This window comes from Rhinolophus hipposideros, assembly GCF_964194185.1.
Source record: "Rhinolophus hipposideros genome assembly, chromosome: 7".
Taxonomy (NCBI): domain Eukaryota; kingdom Metazoa; phylum Chordata; class Mammalia; order Chiroptera; family Rhinolophidae; genus Rhinolophus; species Rhinolophus hipposideros.
In genome coordinates, this window is record NC_138053.1 from 41,196,204 (window position 1) to 41,208,939 (window position 12,736).

Genomic DNA, 12,736 nt, shown 5'->3' on the forward strand with positions numbered 1-12,736 from the left:
CTATATAAACAAGCAACAATTGTGCTTTCTCAAAAGTGATTAGTAGAACAAATGCATATATTCTGTTTAAGAAAGATGTAAATTCACTCAAATAAAATAGCAATATCACCTGCAAAATAAATGGGGTCATCATTTCTTCTAATCCTCAGAGTTGCAGTAGTCCTATTTCCTATTTTAGTTCCTCCAGTGGCATTAAGTAGGGTAATGGTAAATTCCTCCATTTCCTCTGGAATCTTTTGGAAAATGTTATACATGTTTTAAGTCAGATGATTTATACAAATAAGTCTATTACATACTCCTAAATTATTTTTATCTTTTAAAAAAAAATTGTTCTATTAATAATAGTACTAAAGTTCATTTCCATTTCTGAGGCAGAACCACCCTAAATTAAGTAGGACTTAGATCCCCCAAAATTTTAATGTCATTCATCCAACAGCGACTTTATTTTGACTCACTATAAAATGAAATGTCCATAGATATTTTGCCTTATATAAGCTAAAAATAGAAATGCTAGTCATATTTCTTTATGAAAATGGGATATATGCTACTTACAAGAAAAAAATGAAAAGAAAAATAACTTTTTGACATATTTAGAACTGAGTTCATAATAGTAGCAAAAGCTCAGCTGGCTCTCAAAATGCCACTTACAAACATTACTGAAGTTTCACCCCAGTGTATCATCCCCATGTCCTAACAAGATGAGATTCCTCACATCTCTGAGCCTATAGAGATCCCCAGGTGGCCACTGTTTCTCTTTCACTTCATCTATATGAGCTGGTCTTCTCTGCATCCTAAAATGGAAGAGTGTTGGAATTTTGTCTCTTGAGTGACAAGTTTGCAGGAAAGGAGACAGGCTTCCATAGCTATTTGAAGCACAGCTCCCCTCAGAAAGGTCCACTCCCTCTGTTACTGAGCTCTTCCTCTTCATTAGCAGTAAGATGAACGGCACATTGAATCCATGATCCATCTGGTCCACGATCCTGATTCTGAGAGTGTATCACACCTGTAGGATACTTGGTAGAGGGTACCCTTGTTTTCAAAGGGCCGAAGCACAAGGCAAGCACTCCACCTCTCTCTCAACTGGATCCCTGACATTTGACACCTATGCAGTGTCACTGGTCACTCTCAGTTCTAAGAGCTGAAAATGCCTTCAGAAAAACCAAAAATAATATTTCTCTTCTGTCTTATAGTCAGACATTATCATACCTGAGTTCTTTATCAATATATTCACAACAAAATATATTACCAGATGTTTAATTATTTAATAAAAACAATAATTAAGCAATGACAACAAGTAAAGAGTTATATATGCAACATTTACCTCATCTTGAAGGGAGTAAATGGTGATGTTTTTGGAAAATTCCTGATCTCCAAAGAAAATAGTTCCTTGGACGGGAAATACATCTTGTGTAAAGTCTGGACTAACCACCCATGATACACTAACATTACCAAAGTTGCCTCCATTTCTCATTACACCATAAACAGCTGTGAAATACAAATGGTATAATATAAATAAGAATATATATTAAACAAATTTAAAATTAGTAAAGAAATTGCTCAAACAAGCAAAAGTAAAAAAAATAAGACATCCTTTTAATAAAAAGCAAGTATTTGTTTAGCACAGCCTCCAAGGTACATACAAACATGCATTAGCCTAGTCCTCCTTCTGTAGACACACAACTGATCAAATAAATGGACTTGATCTTTGTTATCACAGTTTGGGATTTTAAGTCACTCAGCACAGAAAACAGAATGGTGACTAATTAGATACACCTATCACAAAGTCCTATAAAAATATTTGCTAAAGGCTGCTAGAGGAAGCTGCACACTCAAAAGTGATTTTCTTACTCAGAAAGATATTGCTCTAAAAATAAATTACTCATTTCAGGCCACTGCAATAGTTCTCTAGCAGTTACTCTCTGTTTTGAAGTTTTTCCTATTTGACTCAACTCATTCTTGAGCGTTTGAATCTCACAGCATATGGTTAATTGAAATCCAAATAGAAATGATGTCACCGGTATCATCACTATACTATGTGAGAAATACAGCAAATGAAGTAAGATTAAAAAAAATACACACCAATTTCTACACTACATGTAATTCCTAAAACAGGTGGACAACTAAAAATAACTATTTGATAAATAATTTTAAAATGATTAATTTCCTCTTTAGTAAACAGTAATAGAATATAAGAAGCAGAATAAATTACCACTATCAGTATTGTCTCCTTTACTTTCACTTATCGTAACAATTAGACCATCAGAAACAAATTCTATAATCCCATGAGGATCATCATTTTTCAGAATCGTTATATTGACAACGGTAGCACTTCCCAACTTGCTTTCCCGTTCACCGTGGCTGCTGAGGACCACCCAATAGTGTTCATCCAACTAAAATAAACATGTCAAATTAGGAAAAATACAAAGTTGGAATTACAAAGTTTTCAGAGCAAACAAACAATACATATTCAAGAACATTAATGCAGTCGTTTTTTTTCAGAAACGCGTAACTCAAAGGATGAAAGAGTTGAATAATTCCTTAAAAGTTTTTTTAACATTCTCCTATCAATTGAGACACCAGATATAAATATACATTATGCAAAAAAGGGAAAAGATAAACCATGACACTACTCTAAATAATAAGACTGAACCTTACCACTGATGATGTAGTCATTTAAACTAATGTAGGTAAACAAAATAAAATTTAAAAGACACATATACATTAGTATGTAAATATAATGGAATTATGCCTTGTTCCATTAATACAAAACTTAAATTCATTGTCTTTACAAAAGTAATTTTAAGAAATACTTCCTCAGTTCTAAACCATATCATTAAAAGTTCAGTCAATGCAGATTACGTAGAATAAGACTTAACATAGAGCTAAAAGGAGATGAAAACTGATCACACACTGAAAATTTCACATTGTTTGGTATTTCTTTTTGTAGGGAAAACATACATAATTCGAATTTGAATACCTTATTTTGTTTTTTAAGCTTGCTTTCTTCTTTTCCAACCTCAAGTACTGTTCAATCCATTGTTGCCCACTACCTTCCCATGTGTCTTCTTGTCAATATTCAACATATTTACAATATACTAGATACTATTAACTTTACAAAAGCACAAGATAAAAATAAAACCCCATACCTCTGGTATCCCATCCAATCTTGTTAGCAAGGTGATTATGATCTCTCTTTCCCCAGGTTTAAATTCTAATACGCCAGTGTTTCCATAGAATTCATTGCTGTCTCTTGGCTCTACCCAGTAGTGTAGAAACTGTTTAACTAGAGCTCCCCTGGATCGAATGATGTGGAGCTCTACAGAGTCTCCTTCCTTAAAAAAAAAGAAAACCACACACACAAACACACACACACACACACACACGCAAGTTCATATCCTATAAGAGTCTTCTGAAGCTGTGAGTACAGAATAAATTGAAGTTTCTTTCAACTTACATTTATAATATACGGTCCTCTGGAAACAGGAGAAAATTCAAAAATTCCCCCAGGATCATCATTTTCCAAAATAATTAGATCACGGCTGGTATACCCAGATTTCAGGACTTGATTTTCCACACTGACCCTGGAGAAGTCAGAGGGGGAAAAGGCACCCGCTACCTATAGCTTACTTCCGAATTTTGCAGGCTTCTCGGCATATTTACAACACTTTCAGATAATGACTATGAAGGTTATTAGGAGTTAAACCTTAAATCGAATTTAAGTGTATTAAAATCACTGAAGATCAAAACAGTTTTACTCAAAACGTTTATGGAAGAACTTCTATTTCTGAATCCATTATATTCTTTACATTTGACTACTGAAACCAAACACTGCATATGTATAGAATACAAGAATACAGTAACCAAAGGTTGTAAATATACTTTATTTTTATAAAGTACCACATTTAGATTTATTTCCAGTTTTAGAAAAATCTGATTTATAATATGTACTTAGAAAATGTTTTTAACTAAAATTGTTTTAACTTTACATAAACTTGAATTTAAAAAACCTCATTACATAAGATTATACTAACTGAATAAAAGTTGGATAACTATGTGGACAAAAGCCACACTAATAAAAAAATAAAACTGTTCAGATTTTAGAAATATTTTGTGACCCTTCATGTTTCTATTCACCTCAATTTTATCATTTTTACGCATTTTTTTATAAAAGAAAATGTGGGATATATAAAAATGGAAGAGAATGGATCTCATATGCATGACATGTTATAACAATTCCTATACATATCTTAAAAGACAATATTAACAAAAAATTTGTTTGCTTGCTCCTGGCTTTTGTGTTCAGTGTATAATTAGAATGATCAAAGGAAATGGGACTATAGGCTCTGAAGGTTTAAAAGCCTGCATGTTCCTTGAGAATTCTTAATCCTGCAAGCTGCTCTAAACCTTTCCAAATGTCACTTTCTATTGAACCGAAAAGTACTCATGATCAGACCTCAAAATCACAATGAAGCCACAATTAATATGTAGAAAGGACAGCTCACTTCTTATGTAATAGAGAATCAGAATTAACATCTACCCCAAGCTTTTGGAAACCTGGCAACCAATATCTACGTAGCATACTAGTGGCCACAGAAGGATTAGTCCAAATAACAGGACAGTTATTTGTTATACTGTTAAGGCACTCATATAATTTTCATAGCAAATTTGCCTGTATTTCATTTACATCAGTATTTTTATTAATTAAAAATGCCTATGTCGGGGGCCAGCCCAGTGGCTCAGGTGCTTGGAGCTCCATGTGCCTAACTCCGAAGGCTGCTGGTTCGATTCCCACATGGGCCAGTGGGCTCTCAACCACAAGGTTGCCAGTTCAATTCCTCGAGTCCTGCAAGGGATGGTGGGCAGCGCCCCCTGCAACTAAAATTGAACAGGGCACCTTGAGCTGAGCTGCTGCTGAGCTCCCAAATGGTTCAGTTGGTTGGAGAGAGTCCTCTCAACCACAAGGTTGCTAGTTCAACTCCCGCAAGGGATGGTGGGCTGCGCCCCCTGCAACTAGCAGGGTCAACTGGACCTGGAGATGAGCTGTGCCCTCCACAACTAAGACTGAAAGGACAACTTGAAGTTGAACGGCACCCTCCACAACTAATATTGAAAGGACAACAACTTGACTTGGAAAAGTCCTGGAAGTACACACTGTTCCCCAATAAAGTCTTGTTCCCTTCCCCAATAAAATCTTTAAAAAAAAATGCCTATGTCCACATAAGCTAGGAGACAAAAAACAGAATTTTAAAAATGGATCAGAATATACAAAAAAAATTTAAAAATGGATCAGAATATAAAATATGAAAATCCATTCTGAGCATTAAACAGATAAATTTATTCTTATACTTTCTTGAAATATGCTACTCTTACGTAAAAATGTAAAAAAAAAATTAAGTTCTTTATACAACTGAGAAAATGTAGGCAGAAATTACTTGGACGCAAACTATGGAAGAGATGATGAGAGTTTTGATTATGAATTCTCTGTTAAACCACAAGATTTACAGAGATGTTAGGTAAGAATTTTACAAGCAAAGCACAGTAATTGTTCCCCATGTTATGTGTAAACTATAAGGAAGGTTAAAATTTTAAATTCCTTCAAACTCATAAATACATTAATTGGCCAACTTTTTTATCAGATATCTTAAATGCATTCATAATTTAAAACTCCTAGAAAAAAAATCCATATACACTCCCCTTATCATTAAAAAGTAAAACTACACACAAATCATGCACAGGCAAGTTGACAAGCAAAATTTCTCAAGATCTATGGTCATGCAGATGGCAGCCTTATCGAAAATAATGGCTTGCAAAACAAAATGCTTAATCACCAAAAAACAAGCCACTTATCTTATACACTTACCCAAAATACACGACAAACCTTTCCGTCTCTACTCTGTCAACACACAAAGAAGCATGAGGGGGGTGAAAAGGAGACAGAGACACAATTTGCCAAAATCTCACTAATGCTGCTAGAAACTTAGAATGGAAGGGTAAAAATAAAGCTAAAGAAGGTATTTTTCCCCCTCCCCCTCCATGTCCGCCAGGCCACAGCTGGTAATGTCCATGTTCTTGGAACTCTGCACACGGGGTTCATTGCTATTGACAAATGCTAGCAAGAAGTTCAGCAGTTCCCATTTAGGGGAGATGACCCCATGGCCAGCCAACACGCAAGACCCATTTCCAGGCCTGCTCCAAGTCGCTGGGGCCTACCAATCACTGTGCATGCTCACGAAACCACAACAGCTAAGCAAATTTCATTCAGCCTGACATAGTTACTTAGTAGCTTTAGTTAGGATTAAAATAATAAAAATAAAAACATCCATCCTGAGAGCTAAGGCCAGTTCTGCTTCAAAAAAATAAAAACTCTATAAGCAGAGAAAAATACACCTTTCATCATGTGCACAGGAATATACTCAAGAAACCATGTCATTATATCTTTCAATTATGACAAATATTATTTAAATATATGTGTAACTTTATATCAGGAAATCCGAATACTTTTCCAAATCCCCAATGCAGTGCATTTTCAAACAGCAATGATAAACACATGTCAAAATATACAGACCTATTGCTTCATTTTTAAAGTCAAATGATACTTTCTATCAATAAGGGGTTATATACCACATATATCAATTGTTTTCTCAATTGATGCATAATGAAATTATTATTGATTTGGGGAAATCTAAACAATAAAATATGTTTAACTAGTATGATATTAAAAGCATTATAAATTGTTCAATAGCAGGGCAATTTTATCTATATTTAGTTGAAATATAGGGAATTTGCATTTCAATTTGACAGTAAAACAGTAAACTGTATCACCATAAAGTGTTAATTATTTTTGTTGCAATATTATATTGTAATCACACTAGCATTCATTCATTCCTTCTTTCATTTTAGTTTTGTTGAAAATTTGCAAACTTGAGGCGTAGGTTTTGATAAAATACGTTATTTCAAATCATAGATTTTATTCTCACATTTATTTAACTAAATATATCTTAGAACATTCAAATGTAATTTCCTCATTCTTGTTCATGCATATCAGATAATGCAAGTATGTACTAGTTACTAAATGAATAAAAACATTTCAGTATAAATTTGAACTAATATGCTCTATTTGAAAAAAGAGGAACCATTAATTTCTGAAATTCTCCTTTCCACTATTTGCACGTCCTTGTGCACTGTTTTTACCCACAGGAAGAAAGAAAAAAAAAAAAACACTTAAAATTATTTAATTAATTTGAAAGGTTTACCTCATACGGTTAAAATGACTATTTTAAAAGAATATGAAGAGTAGTCACTATGAAATTGAAGAGGTATACTTTAAATCATTCTTCAAACATTCGGTTCAAAGCAGAAACTCTCAGATGAACTAACAAAGTTTCTGTGGATTGCTACACTTTTAGTTTATATTTACTGTTTCCTTTTTTTTTTTAAGACTACACAATGAGCTAATAAGTCCTCAAACTCATAAGTGAAAAAAATAATATTCAGTTTATATTTCATTACATTTTACTGATTTTTTTCATCATATGAAATACTTTTCCTTAAGAATTTATATATATATTATTAAAATCATAATATATATTAAAACCATAAGTCATTTAGATAATAATGTGTTGCATTTGGCTTTTGCTCGCTTGCTTTGTGGTGGTTGTTTTTTTTCTTTTTATATAAGAAAGGAAGTAAGTATAATGTGGTTCTGAAAGCAAAGAAAATGAACAGCGGATATTCAATAGATTTGTCCCTACATTCCGTATTTTCCTTTCACATAAAAACAAAAAACAATTATTCATCAGGTTTACGAAATGTGTTTCCATACAACACCTACAAAGAGAATCCTAGCAAAGGCTGATAGTAAAATATAGAGAAGGCCAGAGGTTATAAAAATAATTACTACTATAGTCTTGATTAATGTAGTACAAAATAATGCCTATTAAATTTATCTGTGAATTTACTGATTCTAAAATATGAATTTTTCAAAGCCCTCAAGTCATACTAACTTTAATGTTATCAACTTCAATATAAAGAGACCTATAGTAAATAAGCTTTATTATGATTTTTTAAAAAATACTTAATATCGAAAAATAATAATTAATATCAATTGATCAGTATTTGTTTCATTTTTAAAAAGGATTTTATGCATTACTGAAAAAAAATCTCTCGATAAACTGTGGTATTTTCTTAATATAAATTACCCATTGAGAAAAGTTAAGGAAATCCTTATTATTACTAAAAAAAATAACATTTGCATCGTATTATTTTTGATTCTTTGGAAAATAAGTATTACTTAAGGTTTAAACTCCATGAAAAAGAGGATTTCATTATATGAAGATTCACACTTTCTTTTTACTCACTCAAAAAAGACATACTCCTCTTCCCCGTTGAAAATGAAGCCAGCAAAGCAGTTTGCTTAACCTAACATTTTAGATTTGTTGCTGCCTACTTTTTTAATATAGCAACATATCAGCTATACCTAAGATATATCTGAAAGCTTCCATAAATTCCTTATGAAATCTTTCCACACAATGAACAGCAGGATAAAAGTTCATGATATCATATTACTCATAGTCTAACCAGAAGCCATCAACAAACAACAGAAAAGTCAGGAGGCCACCATAATATTATCTACTTAGTTGTTTTCTTTTTACATGATAAGGAGAAAAGAACTAAAACAAAAAAAACTATTTCAGATTACTCAAACACATAAATGTTGCTAAACATTACCTAAATGGGTTATTACCTGTCTAGAGAAAGTGTTACCATCTCATTCATTTCCGGTATGTCATCAGCATTGATAGTAATGTTGATTGTTGTGTCACTTTGCCCAGATAAAAATACAACAGAGCCATTAAAGGGACCTATATCGTCCGGGGTCACTGCTTTTGAATTAAAGCCGGAGGGTTTCAAACTCCAGTAGACAGTAGCCTGGCCATCAGTTCCATCCCGATGTATGGGAATATATACCTTATAAAAAGAAAAAAAGAAAAACAACAAAAAGAACAATTTCTTCTGAAATATGTACTCACAATTACATAAGCTTTCCAGTGATTGAGCTCACATGTTATGATATGAATGTGTGTACTCTGCATAGAAAAGTGAACTATTAAATCATATTGAAATCACATTTCAACATGCGTTCTATTTAAGCTTGAGTATAATTTTAAATAGAACTATTTTTGTTAGTGTTTGCTAACAAAAATAATAATAAGTAACAGTAAAACATATTTCTAACCAATACAATAAATAAAGTGCAAACAAAATCAGATGTTCACTTCCTAGCTCTGGCTTACCTTAGGCAAGTTACTTTAACCTTTCTGACCTCAATTTCCACGTATGAAATGAAGTTAGTGGTTCCCTGTTTTGCAAGTTGGTGGTGAGGATTAGAGTACCTTTCTTTGGGATGAGCTAAGTAAACGAAGTCTACTGTAATAATTCTGAAACTAATTGTATTTGACAGTCTTATTTAAGTGCAGTATTATACATACATACATATATATAAATATGTATAAATATATATATATATATAAATAATATATATAAAAAAAGGAGACTATTAATCATGATGAAGTGTTTTCAAAGAATATAAATGAATCTTAATGGTAGATATGCTATTCTTTTTAAGCTCCTAAAAAAAGGTATCCTCTTTGTTCTTTGCCCTTTAACAGACCATTTTGAAAAAAAATACAAAAGGAAGATATTTCCCGCACTAACCATTCTGCTAATCCAGCTAGCAAAGGTCAGGGCTGGAGACTAGAGAGCAAAGTAAGATTCTTAGGGAAGACAGAAAAATTAACAAATATTGGACCTTTAAATCACAAGAGGGAGTGGGCATGGACCAGGCTGTAGATGGGACAAAGAGAATAAAGGGAAACTCCCACTCTTTCTGCTGTTTCCCAGGAAGGGAAGAATAAAGAAAGGTTCATGGAGCCCAAAACGTTCCCCCAAAGCTAATTTCCTTTAAGAGAAAAATATGAAATGGTAAATTTACAGCTTATATGACAAAAAAAAAAATCTACTCTGTAAGAACAAGCTAAATGCTTGTTTTTTTGGGTTTTTTTTGTTCGTTTGCTTTGGGTTTGTTTACTTTTTAGAAGGAGACAGTGTATTAAGAAAAATATAAAAAGTCAAAACCATATTGCAAGCTGGAGCTTCTCATACAGAATCAAGTATACAAACAAAGTAAGCTGTGGTCACCATATTTTCACATGAAGCTTTGATATCAAAATAGCTCTCCTCATTCCTGCTCTGAACCCCAAACCAATTTAAATAAAATTTAAGTGTGAGAGACTTGGGGAAGATCTTAGTGACAGACTATGGCTCAAGGAATGGAAAGGCTGAAGGTCAGAGATACGGGCAAGAAAATCCAACCAGGGTGGGGTACGGGAAGGGTGCTATATGTGAGCCTGCTTTTATATGTGTATGTACGTGTGTATGTGTATACATGCAATATTTTACCCACATGTACAAAAATCCTAAAATTAGGCATACCACAACGCTACCACCATCATCTCCCCAAACAAGCACAGGATACAAAGCAGCCACCCCAGTCCTGCCCAAGGCAAGCTTGAGGAGTGCTCAGAAATTGAATGGGTCAAAGCTACCTGTGGTACATATGACTTGGCCAATAAAAGAAAAATTTTGTTTGACTCACTCTATCAAATGTCATAGCATTATCCAAAAGCAGCCACAACAAAATATACTGCTTCTGCTGCGAGCAACTGAAATTCTAATTTTATTTTATAGGATACAGCAAAAGATGATGGAAAATCATACACTCATCAGTTACTAATGTCAAATTACACACTGAAGGTTTGCTATAAACGGTGAAGCTTTTCATGAAGCTTTTCTGTTTACTCAATATGCTAACCCTACAAAAAAAATGTGTCTGTACATTAGCTCACACTCATTAGGCCCCATCAATAAGAAAAAGCCTACTTACCACTTCAGCAGAGAAATCTTGTTCATGCAAAATGATTGGAAGATTGCTAATAAAGCCAATTTCTCCATTTGCAATATCTGGAGTAACCACCAAAGAAATATTTCGGATTTCCCCAAATCTAGGACTTATAGGTGCGATTGGCGGGATGATGTTCACCAACTCCACAGTTTCCAACTATAATAAACAAACACAAAAATAAAACATGAAAGAACAGAAATTTGGAAAAAAAAATGTTAAGTCTTAACTGCATGGGGCAACAAATTAAACATGGATAAAGGCCACCAATAACTTAGCAACTTCATTCTCCTTCTTCAGTCTCCATCCTGTTCCAACCTCCTGCACTGGCTTCTTGAGCTCCTCCTGCTCCCCAATTATTATTACCGCACAGGGTTCTTTCTAAGCCCTTTATCTTATAACTTTATACCCACTCCCTTATAATCTCTGGATCTTTCCTTCAAATTCCAAAACTTTGTAACCAACTGCCATTAAATATAACATGTCACACAGACACCTTACAGATAAAATGTCCAAAATAGTACTGACAATCTCTGTTCCATGTCCCCTCCCCAATACCATCACCAGCACCATCATGGGCTTTTCCTTCTTGTTGCCTGTATTCAACTACCTTGACCTTAAAGGTTGTCCAGTATTCTTCCACTCTTCTACTGGCCTACACCTCCAATCACTCACTCCCCTTCTCTGTCAGAGAAAGTTCACTATCAGAAGACCATTTAAACTCCAAATGTGACTTAACATGTCTTTATGTTTAAAGAAATGCAACACATGTATAAAATTCAATGTCCCTCTATTTAATAAGCATGACCACCAGAGTAATTTTCATGGTGGTCTCATCTATAATGGCTTCCCTTCATCATCTCACAAGTGCAAAATATACCCACTCTCAAAGACCAGTTAAATTTCCCTCTCTACCATGAGGATTTCCTTGGATTCACCAACCCTCTTTATTCTCTTTCCGAACTTCTACTGTTACTTTCACTAAACTTAGACTTAATTATAAATTTCACACATTGCTTGCTTATCATCATTTTGAGTGTTCCAGCACTTTCACTTCCCAACAAGACTATAGAACTCTTGTGTGTCTGTGTCCTTCTCAGCATTTTCCCAGTACATGACATAGATCTGAAACGGCAGCAGCTACACCATAAATATTTGTTGATTCACCCCTGTAATACAAACTGAGCTCTGTAGGAATCCTGATATTCAAACCTTCAGCATCTTAATATTCTAATTTTTCAAAATCCAACTTATTGAGCCTCACAGTGCTCACTTGAGTGTAGGAATAGATTATCATTATAGCACTGCAAAAAAGCATAGAGATTTTACATTTAAAAACCAATTTTGAACTTAATGAGACATTATGGATCTTCCACTCTTTAAAGCCCTGTTAGGCTTTGTAATGTGGAAATGATGCCACTACGTAGAGACTTATGATTTAAGTTGGTTTTCCACAAGTGGACAGAACCAGTACTGATCCTACACATATTCTTACATTTTTTGATCAACAATATACATTCCAAAGGGCAAAAATAAAAGCCTTCTTCAAATGTCACATAAGTTTGCTTTGAAAATCATATACAGAAGAAATATAATTCCGCATTTGTAAACATTCGAGTCAAAAAAAGCATAAATTAGACTGACCTAATGTGCCAAATATTGGTATATAGACTAAGTCAAATAAAACAAAAAAATGTGATTCTTTAGTATACTGCATTTACTTTGTAAAATAAACCGTAAAGATAAATAGTTAAAAATAAGTATGAGTCATTCTTTATG

The 12,736-nt window shown here is 33.6% G+C and overlaps 1 protein-coding gene across 1 annotated transcript in view; it reads right to left on the reverse strand.

Moving 5' to 3' along the window:
• ADGRV1 (adhesion G protein-coupled receptor V1) overlaps window positions 1–12,736 on the reverse strand; it is a 503,044-nt gene that overhangs the window by 440,734 nt on the left and 49,574 nt on the right. Inside the window, exons 10-17 of the mRNA XM_081054450.1 lie at window positions 10,943–11,116; window positions 8,744–8,967; window positions 5,861–5,893; window positions 3,455–3,581; window positions 3,147–3,332; window positions 2,210–2,390; window positions 1,322–1,485; window positions 110–233 (exon numbers count right to left, since the gene is read on the reverse strand). Of these exons, the coding sequence (XP_080910576.1) occupies window positions 110–233; window positions 1,322–1,485; window positions 2,210–2,390; window positions 3,147–3,332; window positions 3,455–3,581; window positions 5,861–5,893; window positions 8,744–8,967; window positions 10,943–11,116 (1,213 nt within the window). The remainder of the gene's footprint in view (window positions 1–109; window positions 234–1,321; window positions 1,486–2,209; window positions 2,391–3,146; window positions 3,333–3,454; window positions 3,582–5,860; window positions 5,894–8,743; window positions 8,968–10,942; window positions 11,117–12,736) is intronic.